Genomic DNA, 24,032 nt, shown 5'->3' with positions numbered 1-24,032 from the left:
GTAAACTGAGGGCTTTCCATCTCTAGTAATTCCCTTTGTCAGCATGTGAGTATATATTCAACAAATTACCCTTATAATGGCACTCAATTTCTCCAATGAAACTCACAAGCTTATTGAGTGGTTTGGCTATCTTGCCATACATATTTGTCGCCGGCATTGAAGTTGGGGGATGTGATCCTGATGCAACTGCAACTCTGGGCTTGAAGGCCGAATTCTTCAGTGTCAGCTCACTGGAAGTGGATACTCCATTGAACCCTTCTAAATTAGAATCGTTTCTTCAAACAATGGACCAATACTCAGTTGTTTGTACTGGTAATACGGGATCTGATCCTAACTTTTACTATTCCCTGGACATTATAGGTGGAGCTGCAACAATATATAGCTGTCCGATAGCTAACACAAAAGCAATTGGAGTCAGACTTACCGGTTACATATATGCTTCTGAATCAGGAACTTATACCATTCTGGCATTCTTTAACAATGTTGGTGTGTTGACAGTTGGTGACGGTAATGCTATGTCTGCTTGTTGTAGTAATGATAGTGTTGCTTATAATAAAGCGGACGACAATTGGCTTGTCAGCTCTAATTCAGGGGTGGCCGCCGACACAGGAACTGAGTCTGAGCTGTATGATCTCAAGGCTGGCTACTACTATCCTATCAAGATCGTTTTTTACAACGGCTATTCTGGGGATGGAGTTTTCAATATCTCTATGGTGTTACCCGATGGTACAGACCTCACCTCCGACTTCCCTTTCTATGACTTTAATTTAACCGACAACTCAGCATGTCCAATTATCACGACTACTACCGTTATATGGACTGGTACAGATACTGAATATTTTACAGTAACAGGCTCAGATGGTGATGTTACTGTCACCAAGGAGGTACCAGAATCCACAACGACCACTACTGAACCATGGACTGGCTCTGGTACAACTGAGACAACAATCTATCCTTCTAACCCAAGTGATCCAGTCACTGTTATCAAGAAGACTCCAGAATCTACTACCACCACTACTAGTCGCGGAACTATTGACACAACCTTTACTTCAACTCCTTCAAACCCAAGTGACCCAGTGATTGTTGTAGTTGAGACAAGTCCTACTTCATCGAGTCCTACTTCATCGAGTCCTACTTCATCGAGTCCTACTTCATCGAGTCCTACTTCATCGAGTCCTACTTCATCGAGTCCTACTTCATCGAGTCCTACTTCATCGAGTCCTACTTCATCGAGTCCTACTTCATCGAGTCCTACTTCATCAAGTCCTACTTCATCGAGTCCTACTTCATCAAGTCCTACTTCATCGAGTCAAACTTCATCGAGTCAAACTTCATCGAGTCCTACTTCATCGAGTCCTACTTCATCGAGTCAAACTTCATCGAGTCCTACTTCATCGAGTCCTACTTCATCGAGTCAAACTTCCAGTACTCAAATCCTGTCGTTTCATTGGTTGAATTCAAGTACTCCGATATCATCCTCAAGTACTCCTCCATCCACAGGTACATCTTCGAGTATTGCTTCTCCTTCTACATCAGTTTCATCTCCAGGTGTTCCTTCTACACCAGCTTCATCCTCAAGCACTTCATCTACATTAGTACCATCTTCTAGTGTTCCATCTACGCCAGTACCATCTCCCAGTATTCCTTCTTCGTTCGTAACATCTCCCAGTGTCGTTACTGCTACTACTCCATGGACTGGGTCAACTACCTCAACTTACACCACAACCGGAACTGATGGTAAGCCAACTGTGGTTGTTGAGACTCCAGTAGCACATATAACTATTCCATGGACGGGGTCTACTACCTCAACTTACACCACAACCGGAACTGATGGTAAGCCAACTGTGGTTGTTGAGACTCCAGTAGCACATATAACTATTCCATGGACGGGGTCTACTACCTCAACTTACACCACAACCGGAACTGATGGTAAGCCAACTGTGGTTGTTGAGACTCCAGTAGCACATATAACTACCCCATGGACTGGTTCATTCACTTCCACCTACACCACAACTGGAACTGATGGTAAGCCAACTGTGGTTGTTGAGACTCCAGTAGCACATATAACTACTCCATGGACGGGGTCTACTACCTCAACTTACACCACAACTGGTACCGATGGTAAACCAACGGTAGTTGTTGAAACTCCTGAACCAGTTGTTACCGAAAAAGATGTCACCACCATCATTTTGCCATGTACTTGCAAGAAGCCTTCCACTACCACGACAACTGGTGATGATGGTAAAAAGACCGTTGTCTGCAACATTCCACATTCACTAGTCTCCACTGTCGTGGTCACCGAGCCATGCACAAATGCTGCTGGAGATGCTACAGTCACAACCTACACCACATTCACTGTCGCTGCTGCCGTGACTGCTAACCCCGCTGACACCGTTGCTCCAACTGGTGCTGAAGAAAGTGGGTCTGATGTGGCTTCGGCAGCTAATGGCTCTAATACTTCACCACAAGAGGTCTCCACTTACGAGGCTATGGGTTCAAAGAACACATACACATTCTTGGCTGTGTTATCTGCTCTTTTGTGGATTTCATTTTGAATCAATCCAATGGAACCTGGATATGATTTACACATGAGAAACGTGATTGTTTATGAATGTTTGGTTATTATATTTTCTTTTTGTCAAGTTCTTTCGCTTATCATGATCTGGTACTGTATTAATATACTTTTTCTTCTGTCCAAGTTCTCTCGTACTGGTATTCTGGCCTTCTGGACTGTACACCCACCGAATTGATCTATGACACTTACCATTTTTAATTTCCCTTTTTCTGTTATATTTGTATTATATCAAATATATACTAATGCCATCTGTACCAAAATAACCTCAGTAGGCGCAGTCACCAATATATCAAATGTAGGCCAGTCGACTTAAATGGTAGCTGTGAGTCAACCAAACTGGAGCATTCTTTACTTGTGAACCAGCCCAACTGATTCTGTATTATCCCTCGCCGGGAAGAATCTGCTACACGCACGGACAATTGGCAGCTAACGGCGACGTGTTAAAACCAATTCTCGATACCTATTTTACCCTCACACGAACAGAAGTAACATCAAGATTATTTCCCAGCTTCGGCATCGGATTTGTACTATCGCTCAAATTTAACTGAATTCTAAAGATAGAAGCTTTGTTCATAATTAGATACAGGATTGCTGTCAAAAGTCTTGAGTGGTTTGTAGTACATGGGAAAGCGGGGAGGGGTATCTTTTAAAACATTGCAGTAGTTACAGCTGAGTTGATACTGGCCTCTTCCAATAAATAGAATGGTGCTTCTTATCTCACCTCCTTTTCCATACTTTTGTGGACAACAATAGCCCTTCATGTACAAAAAAAAAAATAGATATTTGTATTGTTCATCCAAGCTCGTAGTACGATAGACGCACAGCGTCTTCTTGTATTCAACAATATCCGGTAGGTGCACGAAACAAAGGTCTCTCACGATTCCTTAGAATACATTAACTTCAATTAATTTGGACGACAGAACATCATAATCGAAGAGATCCTCTTTTTATGGAGACTTCTCGAGATGGTGAGACATGCCCGTTCATTTTATCTAGAATGTTAAGTGTTTCTGCGGCTCCCCAATATTCTCCTTCGCAATCATAAATATGTGGCCAACACTGAATAGCAGAGTCGTCCGACGTCAAAACTTGATACAAATTTTACTGGAAATGTCAGCAGGTACTCCTACATTCTCCGAATATGACATTTGATAACGAAGTAGGGACGTGATAACTGTAGGATAGAGAATAGTTATTTTGGTAAACGAGACTTGTATGTGTTCCGCCGCCAATAGGCCATAATTAATGTTAATTTTTTGATAACCCGAGCTTCAAAGAAAATGTGTTCTTGACGCTGACCTTGAATCTGCGTTTCATATATTATTTAGGTTATGTCTCCATCCACTTTAGTTGTCTTGAGATTTTTATAGTGATGTGAAATAGGGCGATAGGGGGAGGCCAACAACATGAGGTGGTTCAAGAAGCGTGCTCTTTCCCCGTCTCTACCAAATACGGTAGCAATACCAGACATCTTGTAAATCTGCCGGAAAGCTGCTGAATTGGATGGTGGAGACGGGTCAAATATTTCTTTTTTAGGTGTGTATCACAAGATACCAAACCTCGGGATTATATTTGTCTGTATCGTATGAGGACAGATCGGCATCTTCGGTGGGTGTATGGGTCAGAACTTCGGTGGGTGTATGGGTCCATAAGTTCTGACCCATACACCCACCGGAGACAAACATGTAGACGATACAGTAAGACTCATTCGTCTATTAAGAGCATTGAACAATCACTTTCCAATCCAAATAGTCTTCTATGACTCGCTCAGTGACGATACCAAAGCAAAAATAGTCGCCGCTGCTAGAAACAAAATGGTGGACTTACCAGAAAGCTTCCACAAAGTTTCCAAGCATTTCCCATCCGACTACCTCACTGCACAAGACAGTGGATTACCAAAGCAAGAAGTGTGGTTCGTCAATACGTACAACGCTATTCACGACAACTTCAAGGATAAGTTCAAGCGGTTTGCCAATAAGTTCCTAGCAACGTTGTTCAATTCATTTGAGGAATTCATGTTAATTGATGCTGATACTATATTGTTGCAAAGTCCATCCGAATTTTTCGACTTGAAGGACTACATATCTACGGGAGCCTACTTCTTCAAGGATAGAACCGCTCCCCAATTCAGACCACCAGGTGATACTAAATTCTTTCAGAAGATTACTCCTTCGATTTTGGACACATTGATGTTTGATATCCCCATAATCACCCAGAAGACTCTTGGATTGGAGTTCTTTGACGGAATGGGCCATTTCATGGAAAGTGGAGTGGTACTAATCAATAGACACTTACACTTCAACTCCATATTGACAATGCTCCAAATGAACTTTTTTAGGCCTGTTACCGCCAGAGTTCATGGAGACAAAGAGATATTCTGGTTGGGATTTGCCGCCAGTGGTGACGAAGACTATCACTTCAACAAGAATTTCGCTGCGTCGATCGGGACTATTACTAGCCAGGAGGAAAGATTGACCAGTCAAGGAAACCATAAGAAATCCCAGGAACTATGTTCGCCTCATCCAGGACACATCAATGAGAATGGAAAGTTGGTGTGGTTTAACTCAGGGTTCAAGTTCTGTGGGAAAAGCGATCTTGTTGATTTTGAAGCCGAAGTCAAGAAACAAGAGCACTTTAAGTTCTTAAAGGACGCCAAATCCATGCAAGAGTATTACGAAGGATCTTTAATACTTAAAAGCGCTATTATTCCTCCCTTCATGGGAAAATTGGTAACACGTGCTGATAACAAAGTTGAAGAGCCAGCAGAAGGCTGGCACATGGAAGGTGGATATTGTCACAGTTATTTATGGTGTGCATACTCTTCAATAGGTGGACTTACTTCTGATGGACAAGATAACACTCAAGTGGGGCAAGTGTTTGAGTTCGATCAGGACTCTATAGACTTGTCCTCCTATTTTGGTGACATTTGGGTTGGAAATGAGTGAGTTGTGTAGAGTATTTCACAAATGTTATTGTTTCCAATAGCCAGCGTTCAAATCATATATCACTTGCCAGATGCGCATTGCTAGCTGCTCCTATTCTTAGTAAGCTTTATGAGGAAGAACATTCAGTCATAGTGTAACTATGGATTCAGATGCCAATTGGAGCTAGCTACAAAGTGATGAGTTCAAAAGCACCAAGAATGAACTCCATGAATTCCATGATGAACTCTGCATTTGTGCCGAATATTTAAAAACTCGGAAATCTCCATCAATATGCTCACTCCAAAACTATTCAGAGAATCACGAGATTGTTGACTTGACGCCGTTCACATTTTGAAAATCAATAGATTATTTCACTATTAAATTTAATATTCACTAAATCAATTAGATTATGGATATGATGAAATACGACAATTGATTAGTTCGGTTACTAGTTTGTTTATCCATGTAATCCTGTTTTCTTAGAGGTTCTATTTTACCTTGCTCTACTTGCCGACAAATTGCTAGGAATCTAGTCTACAGCCCGCACCGTTTACGAGAGCCTGCAAATACAACTGGAACGTCTACAGATATCCATCTGAGCCATGGTAGGTAGAACGGATAAACAGACAATTCATACAATAACAACAATAGACATTGTTAAATACTCCAAGGCGTCATCAACATATAAACAAAAATTAAGATGATTTCCAGCCTATTGTTGGCCAAAATATATTTTCTTCCTCAAAGGGGCAATTCATTTCATGGTGATTCACTAAGTCTTTGAAGGCAAATTTTTACAGATAGTGTCCTTTACTCAGCCAGTAGCCTTATTGGGAATATTCTGAGCTGGGCAGAGGTAATATCATCATGTTGTTTAATTAATAACATCATTTCTATTATATGCATAACTGACTAAAACATGAATGAGATTATATGGTTATGATACGTCTAATCGGCAAACTCTGACTAAAAGGCAGTGTACAGAAGACCCCCCGTCTACCCCTATCCACTAGTCATATTTCCCCTGTGTGAACTCTTAGTGAAAACGAGAGAATTAATAATACTTCAGAGACTTTCAACACCCAAACGCCCAAATGATATTGTGTAAAATGGAAAACTCATTAGTACGCAAGTGCATGTTGTCAAACCCAGAGCTCAAAGATATGGTTATGTTACAGGCATAGCGCGTACAGTATTTCCTCGTACTCAAACAAAAGTAAAATGTCGACTGGCTCTAGCTTGCACTTCGAAAATCGCTCACCAAAGAAGGATTGGAGAACCCTTCAATCTATGCGAGAGTAGGTTCCAACACACCCGTCTCTTGTCCTAAGATGGAAACCAGGTAGTATGGTGATGTGTGCAAGCAAACTTGGAAGTACTTATGATATGGTCACACTCGAAGAGTATGAAACCAAATTAACCAAGTTATAAGCGATTGTCTTGTGATATTGCGAAAGGAAAACACGATTCCACGAAATTTTAATCACAGGCATAGTCATAATTCCGCTGGTCGTATTGCCACCTCTCTCATAACAAATAACCAAAGTCATAGAAACAAGCTGTTGTTTACCTGCTTCTCTTGAAACCGAAGCCATTTGAAAAATGATAATTTCGATCACAGAATGGCTCTTCGTCCAGTGTCCGAACTAGATATTCTACTCGAAGAACTAAATCATTTATTAATACAGTACCAGATTATGGCGAGCGAAAGAACCAGACAAAGAGAAATTATAATAACCAAACATTCAAAACAAACTTGTTTCTTAGAACCACTCCTAGGTTCCTTTGGGTCAGTTCAAAATGAAATCCACAAAAGAGCGGATAATACAGCCAAGAATGTGTACGAGTTCTTTGAACCCATAGCCTCAAAAGTGGAGACGTCTTGTGCTCCAGTGTCAGAGCCATTACCTGCTGAAGCGGCTTTAGAACCACTACCTTCAGCACCAGTTGAAGCAACGGTTTCAGTAGGGTTAGCAGTCACAGCAGCAGCGACAGTGAATGTGGTATAGACTGTGACTGTAGAATCTCCAGCAGCATTTGTGCATGGCTCGGTGACCACGACAGTGGAGACTAGTGAATGTGGAATGTTGCAGACAACGGTCTTCTTACCATCATCACCGGTTGTTGTTGTGGTTGAAGGTTCCTTGCAAGTACATGGCAAAATGATGGTGGTGACATCTTTTTCAGTGACAACTGGTTCAGGAGTTTCAACAACCACAGTAGGTTGACCATCAGGTCCTGTTGTGGTGTAGGTGAATGTGAATGAACCAGTCCATGGAATCGTGGTAGTTGGTTCTGGAGTTTCAACAACCACAGTTGGCTTACCATCAGTTCCAGTTGTGGTGTAGGTGGATGTGAATGAACCAGTCCATGGAATCGTGGTGGTAGGCTCTGGAGTTTCAACAACCACGGTAGGTTGACCATCAGGTCCTGTGGTGGTGTAGGTGGATGTGAATGAACCAGTCCATGGAATCGTGGTGGTAGGCTCTGGAGTTTCAACAACCACGGTAGGTTGACCATCAGGTCCTGTGGTGGTGTAGGTGGATGTGAATGAACCAGTCCATGGAATCGTGGTAGTTGGTTCTGGAGTCTCAATCACGATCGTCTTGTCACCATCTGGACCAGTAGTGGTGTAAGTCGAAGTGAAAGATCCAGTCCATGGTGTGGTAATGGTGAAAATACTAGCTGGAGTTTCAACAACCACAGTAGGTTGACCATCAGGTCCTGTGGTGGTGTAGGTGGATGTGAATGAACCAGTCCATGGAATCGTGGTAGTTGGCTCAGGAGTCTCAACCAAAACAGTCGTTTTACCGTCTGTTCCAGTAGTAGTAATAGTAGTTGTGTCAGTACCAGTCCAATAAGTGGTGGTGGTGAAAATACTTCCAGGAGTGCTTGGAGATAAAACTTCAGAAGAAACGCTTGACGATGCTGCAGAAGAAACGCTTGACGATGCTGCAGAAGAAACGCTTGACGATGCTGCAGAAGAAACGCTTGACGATGCTGCAGAAGAAACGCTTGACGATGCTGCAGAAGAAACGCTTGAAGATGCTGCAGAAGAGACGCTGGATGATATTACCATAGGAGAAGTACTAGAAGATGATATCGGAGTACTTGAATTTGTCCAGTGAAAAGACAGGCTTGACAAAGAAGTTCTGGTAAGTAGTGTACTTGGTAAAACAGTGCTGGTAAGCGGAGTACTTGATGGAGTAGGACTTGTTTCAACGATAACAGTTACAGGGTCGCTTGGGTTGGAAGGAGTTAAAGTAAAGGTCGTGTCGACGGATCCAGGAATAGTTGTTGTCGTTGTTGTTTCAGGAGTCAAAACGGTAATGGTCACAGGATCACTTGGGTTGGATGGATAGTGAGTGATGGTAGTGGTTCCTGAACCGGTCCATACCCCAGTAGTGGTGGTTGTAGTTTCGGGAGTCAAGATGTCAATAGTCACGGGATCACTTGGGTTGGATGGATAGTGAGTGATGGTAGTGGTTCCTGAACCGGTCCATACCCCAGTAGTGGTGGTTGTAGTTTCGGGAGTCAAGATGTCAATAGTCACGGGATCACTTGGGTTGGATGGATAGTGAGTGATGGTAGTGGTTCCTGAACCGGTCCATACCCCAGTAGTGGTGGTTGTAGTTTCGGGAGTCAAGATGTCAATAGTCACGGGATCACTTGGGTTGGATGGGTAGTGAGTGATCGTGGTAGTTCCTGAACCTGTCCACACCTCAGTAGTGGTGGTTGTAGTTTCGGGAGTCAAGATGTCAATAGTCACGGGATCACTTGGGTTGGATGGGTAGTGAGTGATCGTGGTAGTTCCTGAACCTGTCCACACCTCAGTAGTGGTGGTTGTTGTTTCCGGTACCTCCTTAGTAACAGTCACATCACCATCTGAACCTGTCACTGTAATATATTCAGTATATGATCCAGTCCAAATATTAGTAGTGGTAGTGGTTGTACATAACTCCAGTTCTGTCTCATTGGTGTAGTACCAAGGTAAGTCAGTGGTATGAGTTACACCGTCAGGATACTCTACTGAAAGCTCTAAGCTGGCTACCCCAGGTCCTGCTTGGTAGTAAATAATCTTCACTGGGTAGTATTCACCTGCAACAAGACTAACCGTTACCGCAGTGGTATCAACTGCTCCAGTAGCATCTAGCAAACTAGCAAAAACGGAGCTGTCTACCGGGAGATTACTGGAGCTTGAACAACAGTCAAGGGTATCTGTAACTCCACCAAGGGCCAACGATGCTTGATTGTCAGCAAGGGTAAATTCGAAGGTGTAAGTTCCCGTTTCCGGGGCAAGAAAATACCCCGTAAGTCTCAAACCAAAATAATCGACCAGCGTACTTCGGCCATAAACATTTCCGTAATCCCCAACCAGGATTCCGCTCATCAGAAAAACAATATTTGACACTCCATAACCTGTATAGTCAGGAGTCATGGCATCTAATGTGCTCAAATAAGTTGAGGAACCATTGAGCACAGCAGCATGGTCATAGTAATCAACCATAAGTCCACTTTCAGTGGACGTAGGTGAGCATCCTGATATTCCAAGAACAAGCGGAGCAATGAAAGACAAGAATACTATTGATATCAAAATCATCTTACTTTTTTGGCAAAATGAAAAAGTAGAAGCTACTTTATATGACAACGTTTCAGTTATTATCGTCAATAACTACTACCTCTTATTAGCGTCCTTAATTAGGCAATTCTAGAGAAGGAAGGGTCAACTTCCCTTGATATTGCTTTGGGAACTTCATAATCAATGGAAAGAGCCCAATACCCCTTTTTAGGGAGCATCACAAATTGACCACCCAAAGAACAGTAAAATATGTAAGTAACGAGACGAAGCTTTATTAAATTATTGCTTTTCTGGGGATCGCATTACCAAAGGAAGGAGTCTTTTATTTGAAAGGTATGTTCAATAAGAAGCTCAACATAAGAATAAAACCTTAATAATGACCTTAAAAAATGAAACTTCTCGAAAGATAGCGACTTTTCCCTAGGTGAGATGAACTTTAACTTCAACCTGCCATTTCTTTTTCTACTTGCTATGTTACTGGCCGAAAATGGTCATCGGTTTAACATTTTTGAGCCGGGGAGGAACTGAAAGTCAGAGCAGGATGCACCGTCTTATGGCCGAAGAACATTTCCTTCTCAATGTGGTAATATTTTATCTTTCAAAGGTGCATTAATTCAAAAAAGGAATTACATTCTCTACCAACATGCAAACATTCGCCTTATTCTCAATTAAAGTGTACATTAACTGGGCAGGTGTGAATTTAAGTACAGTGTTTCCAGGATGAATAACACACCTCCAATATCCGAATGTCGCAACTCACATATAATTAATAGCGCAGTTTATGAAGTTGAATAACGTAACCAAACATATTCATTTACGTTTTCTGACTTTTATAATATCGCAATCTGGCTTCTAAATTATCACATTTGTAGTCATATGCTGTCGTAACTTGAACCACCGATTTTTCTGATCCAAATATTTTGTATAACGCTCTCTTCACTAATGTTTAACGTACTCTGCTCGATAAAAATGTCGCATAGCCCTGTAAATTAATTTCTCGCCCCGTTTACAATCATATCGCACCAGAAGGTTTTCACTATTCGCACCTTAAGTATTATAAAGTGCTGTCTTCAAAAATTTGAATATCGTATTAGGGGGTTATAGAATATCGTCAATTGATCAGTTCAGGAATGACAGAAGCGACAACAGAATACCAATTCGTTTATGACGATGGAGACAACAATATGGTGGATGAAGCAGGTAATCCAATAATTGACCAAGGAGATATTGATGATTGTGTTCCTCTCGAGACTTTAGTAGATTTGACTCAATATCGTGAACAGGTAAGGAGGGAATTTGAACATAATGCTAATCTGGGACTGATTCCAAATTCTTACAATGGCGATGACCCAGGTAATGACCCAGACAAGACTCCTAAGGGCAGTAAGCCTGTGAAAGCAAAGAAGGAATGCACCCGTAACTATCATCTCTATAGTTCTAAAGATAGAGAACAGTTCTTCGACCTCTGGATTGAGCGGCCAGGGTGCTCTATTGCATCAATTGCTAAGCAGTTGGGCATAAAACCCAGGAATGCACAGAGATGGGTTAAGGAATACAAAGAATCGAAAGAAAAGGTGTTACCGGAACCCAAGCCAAGAGGAAAGGCAGCCATATCTAAACTTGACGAAAGTCATAAAGAGTATTTGAAAGAACTCATTGATCAAAATCCATCTTCCACTATAAACGACATGATGGAAGGATTATGTGAGTCTTTCATGGATCTCAAGGTCAGCAAGTCATCCTTACATGTCTTTTTGAAAGACGAATGCACTATGAGCTTCAAAGTTGCTCGTAAAGAGAGCGTTGAAAGGAATTCAGTGAAGAAGATCCAGGAAAGATTTGATTTTGTAACCAAAGTATTAAACTCTGACGTTGACTATTGCTCCAATTGTGTTTTTATCGATGAGGCCGGTTTCAACATTAACATGAAACGTTCCGGAGCCTGGGCAACTAGAGGAGAAACGCCTATAGTTAAGACACCAACCACTAGATCAGAAAACAGAACCATTTTAGGCGCTGTTTGCTACCACGGGGTAGTTCAATTGAGTTTGAGGAAGCCAAAAGCCCAGTCGCTGAATAAGAAACGGAAGATTGATGAAGAAAAGAATCAAGACACCTCTAGAGGCACCGTTACAGGGCACTATAAGAAATTCCTTCTTGATTTAATGAACACCTTAGACCGGCATCCTATTATGAAGAATGCTTACTTGATTATGGATAATGCTAGTATCCATAAGAACCAAAGCATTTCAAGAATCATTCAGGCCAGGGGCTATAAACTACTTTATCTCCCACCATTCTCTCCAGAGTTAAACCCAATTGAACAATTCTGGTACCAAGTAAAAAGTAGGTTGAAGAGGGAAAAGCTCCTCCAAAGAGAGACTCTTTCATTGCGTATCAAAGAGGCTGCAAATTCTGTACCACTTGAATATATACAAAATAGTATCAAACACTCCCAAAACTGCTTCTCTACGTGCTTGGAAAAGAAGCCTCTTTAGTCCACGTTATACGACAAAAACGACTTCATCTTGCGATATTGATTTAGTACAACAGCGATATTCATCAACTCGCCATGCGATATTAATCTGTTACGGTGTGCGCTTTTTGCTTTGTTTGCAGTGCGCCATTTTTAATTTTCTACCACGAATTTCGTTCCGAGGCTGGAACGAAATTCATTTATTTTCTTCGAGTCATTGAGACTTACTCTATAGGTCTTTTTTAGTATACAATACACGATATTTTTATATATGAAATCACGTAATTAGGGGGCCTTACAACCGTCATTCATAAACTTACACCGCGATATCCAGGATCTGTGCATAAGTCATTACCTTACTCTACTGGCGATATTGAAAACTGACAGGAGCGAAATTGAAAACTACCTAGTCGCGACATTCGGATATTGGAGGTGTGTTATTCATCCTGGAAACACTGTACCCACAACTATTTTCAGGATGGATCAGCGCAGCATGATTTTCAAATTGAGTAGATTTCAAATTCCTTGGGAAGGTTCTTTCTCTACCTGCTGTATATAGGTGATGCAGTCTGTAGGAAACGTGATGATCATCATCTCTAAATGTCCTGGATCTAGTCTTGTTATAATCGATCCAGAACTTGTCAATTTCATTCAATGGTCTTGGGGTAGCTTCAAATCCCGTCCTGAAATAAGAGTTGAACTTGAACAAACGTGGATGATTCACTTTGAAATGCAGAACCCGATACGAAATTCTGACTTCGATATGTCTCCGCATTTCAGATAACACTGATTCGAAGCCCTCCAACTTTTGCGGAATCTCGCTTCTCCTATAGCAAATTTCCAACTGAATCTCTTCTATAATAAACTCGAGGAGATTTTGACAACGATATTTGGTATCTTTGATAGTTTGAATTGTGTCCTTGAAATCATTGACAAAGAAATCAAATCTCATTTTCTTATCATCTAAACCCCACCGATTAAGTTTCTCTTCAATAAGTTTAATCGATATTTTGATCATAGAAACCATCTTTTCCATTGGCCATAAGAAAACTCTCTGGATGCAAGACCTGAGGTATCTGACCTTTCTGGCTAAGGTCTTCAACTTTTCTTTGAGCCTAAGTTTCCTGTCTCTAAACTTTAACCGCAAGTGAGAACATTTCCGTTTCGCGGTTGCAAATATCTGGCACATCGAGGAACACATTTTTCTCATCAGCAGCAGAATGGACAACTTTAACCAGTTAAAGATGCCCTTGAATTTGCACACAAATATCATGAGCTGGATATTTGTGTTTTCAAGGAGCCTGTAGCTCCTGCCTCTAAACTTTAACCTGATTTTAGAAACTCTCCTCTGAAAGTTTCTAACCCTGGAATGCCAGTCGTATGCACTTGAGCTGATAAAAGATTTGATGAGGGCCTTCAATTTCTTGACAATAATCAAGGCCTTCATCTTTTTTGAATCAGCTCTAAACTTCCAGCTCAACTTTCTTTGCTGGAGCATCACTCTAGTTCTCAAGCTTTGGGTTTTGTGGATCCGACTCATCCTCTTTGTGCCAGAAGCGAAAAAGCACTTGACATGTGTTTTAGCATACTTAAAACGTTTGAAGAGCTTCTCCTTCTTGGCATGCACTTTGTCCTTTCCATTTGCTATCTTTTCCCTAAAGTCCCTTTTCTTGTTTTCGTATTTTGATCTGTGATGATTAATTTTGTGTTGAGGGATCAACAGCTTTTTTTTGATTCTCTTGACTTTGTGCTTGGGACCTCTGTACTTGGGATGAATGAAGGTTTCCTTTATGTTGGCCATAAACTGCTGGAACTTTGACTTTGGTGGTAAGTTGAACTGGGGGTGGCTTACATTGATACTGAAATGAAAATCAGTTTCAACGGATCTGTGGTTGGTTGGGACAAACATCATCTTGAATTTTTAGTTTATCCTGGCTTCTGGCTCTCACGAAGTTAGAAGGTTAGGGCTGTGAAGCGTAAGTGGGATATATTTCAGGGTTCTTTTTTAAAGGTTTTAATTCAAACTCTTTAAGAACAAACTTGGAAATAAAAGAGTGGGAAGAAGAGAAATTCTACTGATGAGACAATGACTCTGTATATACTCGTGCTGATCCACAAACAGGATAACCACATGAGCGCACAAAGACGGATCACCCAAGTAATTAACTAAACATTTAAGCATTCAGAGATGCTAGTCTTTGTTAAATATATCAGGAGGTGTATCTTTCGATATCCTACCACACCTGATATTGTATCATGCGTGTGTTAGTTTTGCAGCCACCATTGTAAGGTCACTCTTGAATTTGGGACTCCTTTGTTCTAGAGCCTACAAACAGCCATATATTCAGACATCTTTAATACTGTTCATTAAAGAAATAAACTATATGAGTAACGTTGTCTGCAAAAAAGATAGTAATAGGTATTCCTCAATTCCTCTCAAGACATTTGTTAATTGTAGAGAAACCGCAGAAGTTTTGACATGTTTAAATTCCAGGAGTACAATTCGTTCAGGAAAAGATTAAGTTTCTTGCTTGATTATTTCGTTTTGCTAGAAAGATCTTTTGAATCAAGGTGAATTTCTATGCTGTCTGATTCAGCAGGCTATATTGGTTTACCTGTAAATTCTTGCTGGGCAGTTTTCTCAGTCAATATGTTCAAAATTCGCAAATCTCATAAATAATAAATTACCCTTTATGAGGTAGCCTTGGAACTCAATGCTCTGTAAATCGAGCTTGTAGTTGGTTTGACTTCATGCAAATCACCAGCATATGGACACAAGCAATATATTCTCGTTGTGTTCACATTTATAAATATCTTTTTCAATGATTGAGCTTTCTAATATTGATTATGTGTTTGCATTGACTTCATAATAACCTTTGACATGCTTGTAATCAAATCAATTTTAGCTTTGCTTAAAAGTGATCCTTTCAGAAGCCCTTAGGTTATTTGTTTACTGATTATCGAAGGTCAATATGACACATTCATGATGGCTTAGGCACTACATATTTCTTGACGCTATAGTCAAGATACATAAACTTTTAGTGAAGGGATGGGTGTAGTAGAGTCAAAGAATTAGCTGAGTTAACTGCTAATAGCAGAATAATCGCTCAGCTCTTATTCACTGATATGCGCTTAGCGACGACATTCGGTGACTTACGAACAGTTGCGTTATTAATATTGATTACTCGTATTTAGAATTTAGCTGAAAGTGCTTACAACTTTTGCATGGCAGCAATATCAGTGGATTGGACATGATCCTCATCTTCCTCAATTTGTTGCTGCAAATCTTCCAAAGAGACCTTGTCATCTTCAACAACACAGTTGATTTGCAATTTTTTAATACCAAAGCCGACTGGAATCCATTGTGAAGCACCCCAAACCAAACCATCCATTTCGATAGCTTTAACATTAGCCAACAATTCTTCTAAGTCAGTTTCATCGTCCCATGGTTTGACATCCATAGTGACGATAGATTTAGCAGCTGGCTTAGCAGGTTTAGCAGCCTTCTTAGCAGCATAAGCAGCTAATCTTTCTTGCTTCAATTTTTCAGCAGCTTCGTCAACTTCATCATCAGAAGAACCAAATAAATCAACATCATCATCGTCTTCTTGTTCAACGGCCTTAGCAGCAGGGGCAGTTCCGGCTGGCAAAACTTCGAAATCTTCAGCGAAAGAGTAGATGTGGTTCAACCATTTGGTCAATTGTGGGTATTCCTTTTGGAAAGCCTTGTAAACAGTGACATCAGCTTGAGTGGCTTTGGAACTAAATTCATGTTAGTATAACAATCAGAAGTTTTCAAAATTGTCACTTAATTTACTGGACGTTTCAATTATCAGATACGTTATTTTAATCTCCTTTGTCACTCATGCGGTGGGTCTTGAATCCACCTCATAAACACGGACCAAAGATTGCGATCATCATATTGTTTAGGATAAAAAGGAACTGCAAGGAGCTCTTACCTGTTGCTCCAAATTGAAATTGAAAATTATTTTATCCAGTCAAATCTGTTAAAAGATGACATGATTGATATCAATCTTAATAAACATACCCATCAATGTAAGACTTGTCAGCCAAATATTGTTCTAAAGACTTGACTGAGTCAATTTTAGTAAAGTCAGAAAAAGACATATTGTATTGAAAGAAAAAGATCAATAATTTGTAAAATTTTTCAGCGTTGGGTGTCCTCGCAATGAGGCAAAAATATCTGGTATAATGACACTTAATACACGTATACGCGTAAATTTCAGAACCTAGTTCTACGATGAGCTGCAAAATAAGACACAGGGATATTATTAGTGAAGGAAAAACTTATAAATCGTCTTGGAATGTCCATTGGCTACATTCAAACGAAGCATAACACCTAAACTCATTGCTCAATCCATTTTTATGCTCAGGTAAAAAGCTTGTCGTCTGGCATTCAGGGTATGTTTCTTCCATAATGCTTTTCATTCTTTCTCCTGTTGAAGAGATTAACTTGAACTGCAAATCTCCATTCTTTGTTTTCAAGTCATGATTTTTAACTAGCATTTTTCTAGCAGCCATTGCAGATTTCTTCTGGCATTCCTCTTCTAGAAATGGAGGATCTATCAATAATCTATGACATTTATGTCTCAAGATTTCCGGAATTGCATTTGGTGTATTGTAATCATACTGGTAAAATTTGTCACCAGCCAAGAGTTTGAACCTGGTATCATACTCTAATAGATAAATTTTATCAGTTGGAAGCTCTTCTTTGCTGAAGTTCATCATTGCAGCGTATACTGCTGGTGCACTAGCGATAACGACAACAGTATCTTCATCTGCTCCTTCCAATAAAGCTTTTCCTAAGATTTTTGAGGTCTCGTCAGTGTACCAGAACTGTGACAACTGCCAGTCTTCTGAAAAACTATCAATACTTACTGGCTGGTTGTTGGTTGGTTGGCTTTCGTTTTTCGCATCAAAGTCTTCCTCTGACTTTTTGTAAAGTTGCTCAAAGACTTCCAATCTTTTCTTTTCTTCGTCCTTGAACTCTTGCAATGCAGCTAAAGCATGTGCGGATAAGGTTATGGGTTCATCATTGTCAAATTCCATATTTAATTTAGTCAAAAAAGATTTTACATTCTGATGGCTATCGCGGGCCCAAAGGAGATTTCATGGTAGACACACGCATGAATTGATGTTTAATATTGAAGCTTCTAACATTCAAAATCGTTCTTGAACAGAAGGATAACTTCTCAGGGGTGCTGATATTCAAAAATAGCTTGAAACCATCATTGGAAGGTGGTCATCATTTATTTTATTGACTTGATACAAATGAGTTCACATTCTTCACCCTTTTACCAGCCATCAGAATCGCACTAGCAAGATAACCAAATTATTAGAGAGTAGGAAACCTGTGGATTGGTCTAACAAGATGGTGTTTTCATGTACACCAAGTAACTTAATTGGACATATCCACCAAGAGGTTGCATTTTCAGGGAATAATGGGATATCGACCAATGATTTATGGAATATATGTTCCAAGAAATTGAAAAGCTCAGAACTTGATTTGTTTAGTAAACAAATCATATGGAAGTGGTTATTCTTTAATAAGGATGTAAAAGGAGCTTTATTTATATGGGAGATGGATAAGCAGATTGATCCAGATGAGGATTATGAAAGTTTCATGTCTAAAAGAGTGAATGGGCAAAATTTAAGGATATACCCAAGTACCGAAACCCAATGGAAATTTTTGACTGGGAAGGACTATTCCAAAAAGTTGAAAACCCAATTGGGTGAATATCCGTTCCAGTTATTATGTGAAATAGCAAAGCATGGCCCAAGTGGTATTTATGCTTCTGATTTGAACAAGATAACTGGTCAAGATCCAAGATCCGTGTCTGTCAGATTGAGAAAGCTTGAGGAACTAAAGTTCATCTTCAAGGTGAACGCTTATAATAAATCTAGTTCTCAACACACTAGCTTGTGTATTCACTCAAGTTTTGTGGATGATAAGACTGATCTGAACTCTTTGGATTTCAGTGACGATATAAACCACTCAAGAGATGCAGAAAAATTAAGAAATATAATTATTCAAAAAGTCAAACAAGCCCCCAATGGATTGCGGTCCCTATCAGATTTGAAGCATGAGCTTAATCTTGGAACAAGTAGGTCAATGGCAAAGTTTTTCCGTGGTATTGTTATGTCCTTATATAAAAAAGGTTACTTGGAAAAGGTTATGGTCAAGTCTGCAGCTTCTTTTGGTACATTAGGAGGAAGCACAGTCAGAAATGATGGAGATGAAGGAGAACCAGAAGAATTGCTGCATATATATTGCATTAGATTCTTGAAAGATATTCCTAACCACAGCGATCATTTGGATATTTCAGATATGATTGAAAATGATTACGAGAATGACGACGAGGGGCCAGTTTCATTGCCTAGGCTAAACCATGTGTTTCCTATTAGTACTCAGTTTTATCACAACATATCTTTGCCTGAATTTCCTCCAAGCTCGATGGATTTGTGCAACTCTTTGACTGGTGTCTCTGAGTACAAGCCCTTCGTTAAGATTTTGGATAGCATCACCACATTTGTTAAAGAAAATGATGAAGACAAAAGACTTCAAACTTTCAAGGAACCTTATGAAGGCATATCTATATCTAGAAGCTATGATTTTGAAGGTAAGTTTAAATTCTACAGATATTTCTGTGACAGCAAAGAGAAAATCAAGGACAACTCACTTTCTTCTAAAAAAAGGCCAACAACTAATATTATATCATTGGATTGGAAGTCCTTACCTTCAGTAGGGAAGATAAAGTCTGATTCTTTGATAGGAAAAAAAAGAAGGGTAGATGAAAACAGGAAAGTTACGAAAAAAAGAAAGAAACACGAAGAGTCGCCACAGACACCGTCAATTTCGATAAGACAAGATGCAAAACAGGAAAAAAATATTTCTAATATAGTTTCAGTTTCACTGAAACCTCCACACTTTTACCAACCGGAAGTTAGAAAGTCTTCTTCGACACCAATATCCACTTCTTCAAACTTATCTTCAATCAAGTCCATAAAAAGAAGAGAAGCCCTAATTGAATTGATAAAAGAGTCTGGTGGTGTAGTTTTCACTTCTGCCCAACTTCTTCGATCCTTGGACCGGAAGCTAGACAATTCCACATCGACTGATATGAAAACATTGGTGAGGGACATTGCAATATTGGTCCACACTGGTATTGTAGAATCGAGAGATGTCCGAACTGTGAGATCAGGACAAAATATTACCCGTAAAGTTTTAATCCTTAAAGATGAGAATTTCAAGCCGATGAAGGAAAAGATCGAAGAGGTTCAAAAACTTTGTGAAGCTGATGATGGAAAAAGATTCTATCCAACCCTTACTGATAGGAAGTTCATTGAAGCTGATGTGACCCTTTACTCGACTCAAGTACACAAGAGAAGACAGAGATTGACTGATCTTTCGTCTTCCAGGATGAGGACAACGAAAATCGATGAAGCCAAAAGTCAAACTCGAGTTAAGCTCGAACGAAGCAATACTATGTCCGATGAAGTGAATCCTAACAATGTTGGCGAAACACAGGTCACGAAAATAACCAATCCTTTGAAAACATATGTAGGTGCAAGGTTCAAGGGAAGGACTAAACCCATCAAGAAAGGGCCTGAGAGTGAAACAGAGAGTAGCACCATCTCATCAAGAAGAAGGCCACTAGTTTTCACCGAAAGTGATGAATCAAAACTCTTTAAGTTGGTCGTGATCTCCCGGACATTCTTTAAACTGATTGATTTTGAATATCTCGCAGAACTCTTTTTGAACTTTACTGGTAAGGAGTTGAAACAAAAGTGGACATCAGTAAGAAAGAAAATTGGAGGTGTTATTATTGTATTAAAAGCCATAGAAAAGTTCGAAGCTATCATCAGAAAATTTGTAAATGATGGAACAGTAGGATTGGAAGACTTAAAAGAACCTATCAACTTCGAGTTCTTTCTACAACTTTGGGAAAAGGTGGACAATTTGAGATTCGGTGATTTCCTGAAAAGTCTATACTTCAAACTGAATGAGAACTATAAGAACTATGAAGCTTTAGAGACAAAAGATTTGCATCCAATTCCATATGAGCAAATGGTTAGTAATTCAATGAGACAGAAGGAAGTGATAGTTGCCAGTCATGTTTTCTACCAAGAAGGCAATTGGAAAGTACAGAAAGAGGGAGAAAAAGAAAAAGATAAAGTAACCGATCAAATTAAAACAATTTTGAGAGCTTTATGTATGACTGACGAGTCAAGCTTCAAATCCAGGGCAGTTTTGAATATCCTTGAACCTTACGGTGATGATAAAGTTCAATATGTATTGACATCGATGATCAGGGACAAAGAAATTGTATACAGTGGTATCGAGGACACAGATAAGTCATTCGTCTTGACAGACAAGTTCGAAAATTCTTTGGTACCTCTTAAATCTGTTCCTCAAATGTTGCGAGCTGCTTCTAGGTTCTCCGATAACATAGAGACAGCTGCACAAGATAGTAAAGGTATCATTTTATCCCAAGGGATCAAAGGTGGCCATATGATAAGTTTGCTAAGATCCGTATCTTTTTATGAGAGTTCATTGGTTCATATCAACAAACCCCACAGGTTCGTTGGCTATGAGTCAAGATTGGTCGACAAAACCAAGCTCGGTTGTGACATTATAGTCAAATGCGAAAATAAACTACAGCTGCAAGCGACGAAACAAGTTCCTGTTCCGACAGGGCGAGCTTGTTCGCACGTGTGGTTGGATTTGGATGGCAAAATAAACACGGATCTCTGGATAAAGATAGTTGCTTCAGTTCTTTGGTACATGGTTTTCAGGCCGGGAGTCCTTTCTTTCGATATATCGAACAAATTTGAATCGGTTTTGACTTCGAGCGATGTCAAAGAAGTTTTAAACTGGCTCAAGGAGAGTGAATGTATTAATGAAGGAGGAAATAATGATTATTGGGTCCAGAATAACTGGTACTCGATTATTGGATAAAATGAAGAAATGGTGCCAATGGACAGTAAAAATGATTCATGCAAACCCAAAACATCGTGATTGCTTGAGGGATCTTGTAGTCTGAATCTAAGCATACTCAGGTGTCAAAGCTTTCTATTATACATTAGCCTTCAAAGAAGTGAACAAAATGACAGCGGGAAACTGCTAATGAGATATCACGAAACTCGAACCTTTCAAGTGAGTAAAGGAGATGTTAGCAAACAATGAAAATCGAGTTTGAACCTAGAGAGGCAAAAACTTGAAGCTTTTCATTGAAATTGAATATGAATAATGAATTAATAAATAGTCTAAAAATCAGGAAAACTTTTAATTTACAAGAAGTCTTGTTTTCTCAAGTAGTCAATGACAGTAGCGATGAATTCGGAAAAGTCTCTTTCGTTGGAATTCAAGTTGAAATGATTCTCCTTGTCTTCCTTCTCATCCACGTTAACAACAACAGAGTTAGAGGCACCAACTGTAGTAGTGATTTCATCGATGTTAGAAGATAAAACAAGGACACCAGATCCAGCTTTGACCAATTCATTGATTATGAAAGGGTCATTATTGTCGACCAATTTGGTAATTCTTCTGTTAGAATTTAATTCATTAAGAACAGATTGAAATCCGAAGGAAATATAATCAGATTGTTTCAATCCTTTACCGTTGTTGAATATAATAACAAAACCTTGTTGTTTTCTTGGAGGATTGGTGGATCTCAAGATTTGAACAACTTCTGGATACGAAAACCACTCTGGGATTTCACTACCGTCTCTCAATTTTTGCCTCAATTCAGTTCCAGATATATTAGCAGTCTTGGTAGTCTTCAAGTCAATGGTGTCAATTGGAGCATACCTATCTTCCTCTGGTAAGTATGTGACCATTCGGAAAGGAACAATCGTGATGGGTAATTCATCTTTTACAGAGTCCAACAAATCTTGAGCATCATAAGGACCATAGAAGTCAACACCTTGGGAGTTTTTACCAGGTCCAGCATGGTCTCTTCCAACAATAAAGTGGTCAACACCGTAATTTTGTCTAATCAAAGCGTGCCATAACGCTTCTTTGTCACCTCCCATCCTCATGGCTAACGGCAATAAAGATAAATTAGCTAAGTTTTCTGGGAACTTTTTCAAGATTTGCTTGTAGACTTTGACTCTAGTATGGTGATCAATATCTCCAGGTTTAGTTAAGCCCACAACTGGATGAATCAAAATGTGACCATCTTCACCCAAATCCTTAGCAGCTCTAATGGTCAATTCTCTGTGAGCTCTATGCATAGGATTTCTAGTTTGGAATGCCACAGTTTTGTGATTTCCAGTATTCCAACCAGCTTTCTGAAATTGCTCTCTCAACTCGGTAGGGTTCGTTCTGATTTCAACATAATCATAATGTTTAGGAAAGCTCAAACCTTGAATAGAACCACCAATGTAGATGTCACCAGCGGTGTTGAACAAATACTTAACAGCAGGGTGTTCTGGGTCTCCTCTGAAAACCTTTTCAGCTTCGAGTTGCTTATTTGGTTTGTAAATAGATTCAATGGTTAACAACGCTAAACTATTGTCATCTCTTAAATCCGTCAAGACTAATTTTTCACCAACCTTAACAGTTTTAGCGAAAGATTCATCCACATCTAAGGTGATTGGTATTGGCCATAATAAGCCTCTCCCTTCTTCATTCTTAACAGAAGCCAATCTCATATGGTTGACAACCGAGTTGTAATCATCTTCGTTCAAAAAGCCAGTTAAAGGGCTGAATCCACCATTTAAGATCAATTCCAAGTCACATAATTGTCTGTCCGTCAAAATATACTTCTTGTAGCCCTCAGAAGCAATCTCGTTGATTAACCTTTGCTTGATACCAGCATCTCTGAGAACTAAGTCTTGTAATACACCACCGTGGGGTTGAAGAATCATGGTTATATGGAATTTAAAGATATGAATAGGAAATAGTAAAAGTTTTTAAATTCAACTTATAAATGCAATATTGTAATCATTGTTAAATTGCACGTGAGTTGACAAAAAAATTTCACTTAGTCTTCAAAATAGCTTTTCGTTGAGTCAAGAGGCAAACACAAGAAAAATAAGGCCACAGCTACCCTAATTAAGCAGTAATATGTCTGGGCATGTGTTAATCAGAGACACTCAGGAAGGGAAAGTACATCAGGGTAGAGTAAAAAGCCCAGGCTTGGTATTGTGGCGGAAAAAGCTTGGAAAGGCTGCAAAATAATTTCGTGAAGTTTATGTTCAGGTACAGGTAGCGCACCCCCCTAAAATAAATGTCGCATTATCAAATATTTAGCTTCGTTCTTAACACTTTTCAATTTCACTAATGCCATCATCTATTTTACGTTTTACCTTCACTAAAACTCAGTTAGTCTCTACAAAATCTCACCATCCGTTTAGAATAATTCATTGCTTATGGGTAATTTTTCTTGCCCGAATGAACCTAATGATTCAATATTATCTATAAGTAGAGCCAATAATTTTTTTGTATTGAGT

At 39.6% G+C, this 24,032-nt stretch overlaps 8 protein-coding genes across 8 annotated transcripts; 3 read left to right on the top strand and 5 right to left on the bottom strand. All coding sequences in view use genetic code 12, as the record gives it.

Moving 5' to 3' along the window:
• Positions 1 to 95: 95 nt before the first annotated feature.
• On the top strand, positions 96 to 2,555 carry PSN45_000641 (uncharacterized protein; the record flags this gene model as incomplete). Its single annotated transcript, XM_066157494.1, has 3 exons — positions 96 to 884; positions 1,100 to 1,500; positions 1,670 to 2,555. 3 exons carry the CDS (start codon positions 96 to 98, stop codon positions 2,553 to 2,555), a joined length of 2,076 nt encoding a protein of 691 aa, XP_066013591.1.
• Positions 2,556 to 3,685: 1,130 nt separating this feature from the next.
• MNN13_2 (mannosyltransferase) lies at positions 3,686 to 5,520 on the top strand (the record flags this gene model as incomplete). Its single annotated transcript, XM_006683517.2, has 2 exons — positions 3,686 to 3,695; positions 4,328 to 5,520. The coding sequence occupies 2 exons, from the start codon at positions 3,686 to 3,688 to the stop codon at positions 5,518 to 5,520; spliced, it is 1,203 nt and encodes a 400-aa protein (XP_006683580.2).
• A 1,774-nt stretch (positions 5,521 to 7,294) lies between these two features.
• On the bottom strand, positions 7,295 to 10,099 carry PSN45_000639 (uncharacterized protein; the record flags this gene model as incomplete). The annotated part of the gene is made up of 2 exons (XM_066157493.1): positions 7,295 to 8,313; positions 8,698 to 10,099. 2 exons carry the CDS (start codon positions 10,097 to 10,099, stop codon positions 7,295 to 7,297), a joined length of 2,421 nt encoding a protein of 806 aa, XP_066013590.1.
• A 2,669-nt stretch (positions 10,100 to 12,768) lies between these two features.
• Positions 12,769 to 14,466, bottom strand: PSN45_000638 (uncharacterized protein; the record flags this gene model as incomplete). Its single annotated transcript, XM_066157492.1, has 3 exons — positions 12,769 to 12,783; positions 12,940 to 12,956; positions 13,020 to 14,466. 3 exons carry the CDS (start codon positions 14,464 to 14,466, stop codon positions 12,769 to 12,771), a joined length of 1,479 nt encoding a protein of 492 aa, XP_066013589.1.
• A 1,300-nt stretch (positions 14,467 to 15,766) lies between these two features.
• Positions 15,767 to 16,682, bottom strand: EFB1 (Translation elongation factor 1 beta; the record flags this gene model as incomplete). Its single annotated transcript, XM_006688045.2, has 2 exons — positions 15,767 to 16,316; positions 16,603 to 16,682. 2 exons carry the CDS (start codon positions 16,680 to 16,682, stop codon positions 15,767 to 15,769), a joined length of 630 nt encoding a protein of 209 aa, XP_006688108.1.
• Positions 16,683 to 16,862: 180 nt separating this feature from the next.
• EFM5_1 (Protein-lysine N-methyltransferase efm5) lies at positions 16,863 to 17,624 on the bottom strand (the record flags this gene model as incomplete). The annotated part of the gene is made up of 1 exon (XM_006688818.1): positions 16,863 to 17,624. The coding sequence occupies one exon, from the start codon at positions 17,622 to 17,624 to the stop codon at positions 16,863 to 16,865; it is 762 nt and encodes a 253-aa protein (XP_006688881.1).
• Positions 17,625 to 17,946: 322 nt separating this feature from the next.
• Positions 17,947 to 21,534, top strand: TFC3 (RNA polymerase III transcription initiation factor complex subunit; the record flags this gene model as incomplete). The annotated part of the gene is made up of 1 exon (XM_066157491.1): positions 17,947 to 21,534. One exon carries the CDS (start codon positions 17,947 to 17,949, stop codon positions 21,532 to 21,534), a length of 3,588 nt encoding a protein of 1,195 aa, XP_066013588.1.
• A 332-nt stretch (positions 21,535 to 21,866) lies between these two features.
• MET3 (Sulfate adenylyltransferase) lies at positions 21,867 to 23,447 on the bottom strand (the record flags this gene model as incomplete). Its single annotated transcript, XM_006688816.1, has 1 exon — positions 21,867 to 23,447. The coding sequence occupies one exon, from the start codon at positions 23,445 to 23,447 to the stop codon at positions 21,867 to 21,869; it is 1,581 nt and encodes a 526-aa protein (XP_006688879.1).
• Between the last annotated feature and the right edge of the window lie 585 nt (positions 23,448 to 24,032).

Source organism: Yamadazyma tenuis, chromosome 1 (genome assembly GCF_029203305.1).
Source record: "Yamadazyma tenuis chromosome 1, complete sequence".
Classification (NCBI taxonomy): domain Eukaryota; kingdom Fungi; phylum Ascomycota; class Pichiomycetes; order Serinales; family Debaryomycetaceae; genus Yamadazyma; species Yamadazyma tenuis.
This window is presented reverse-complemented; position numbering and strand designations above follow the sequence as displayed.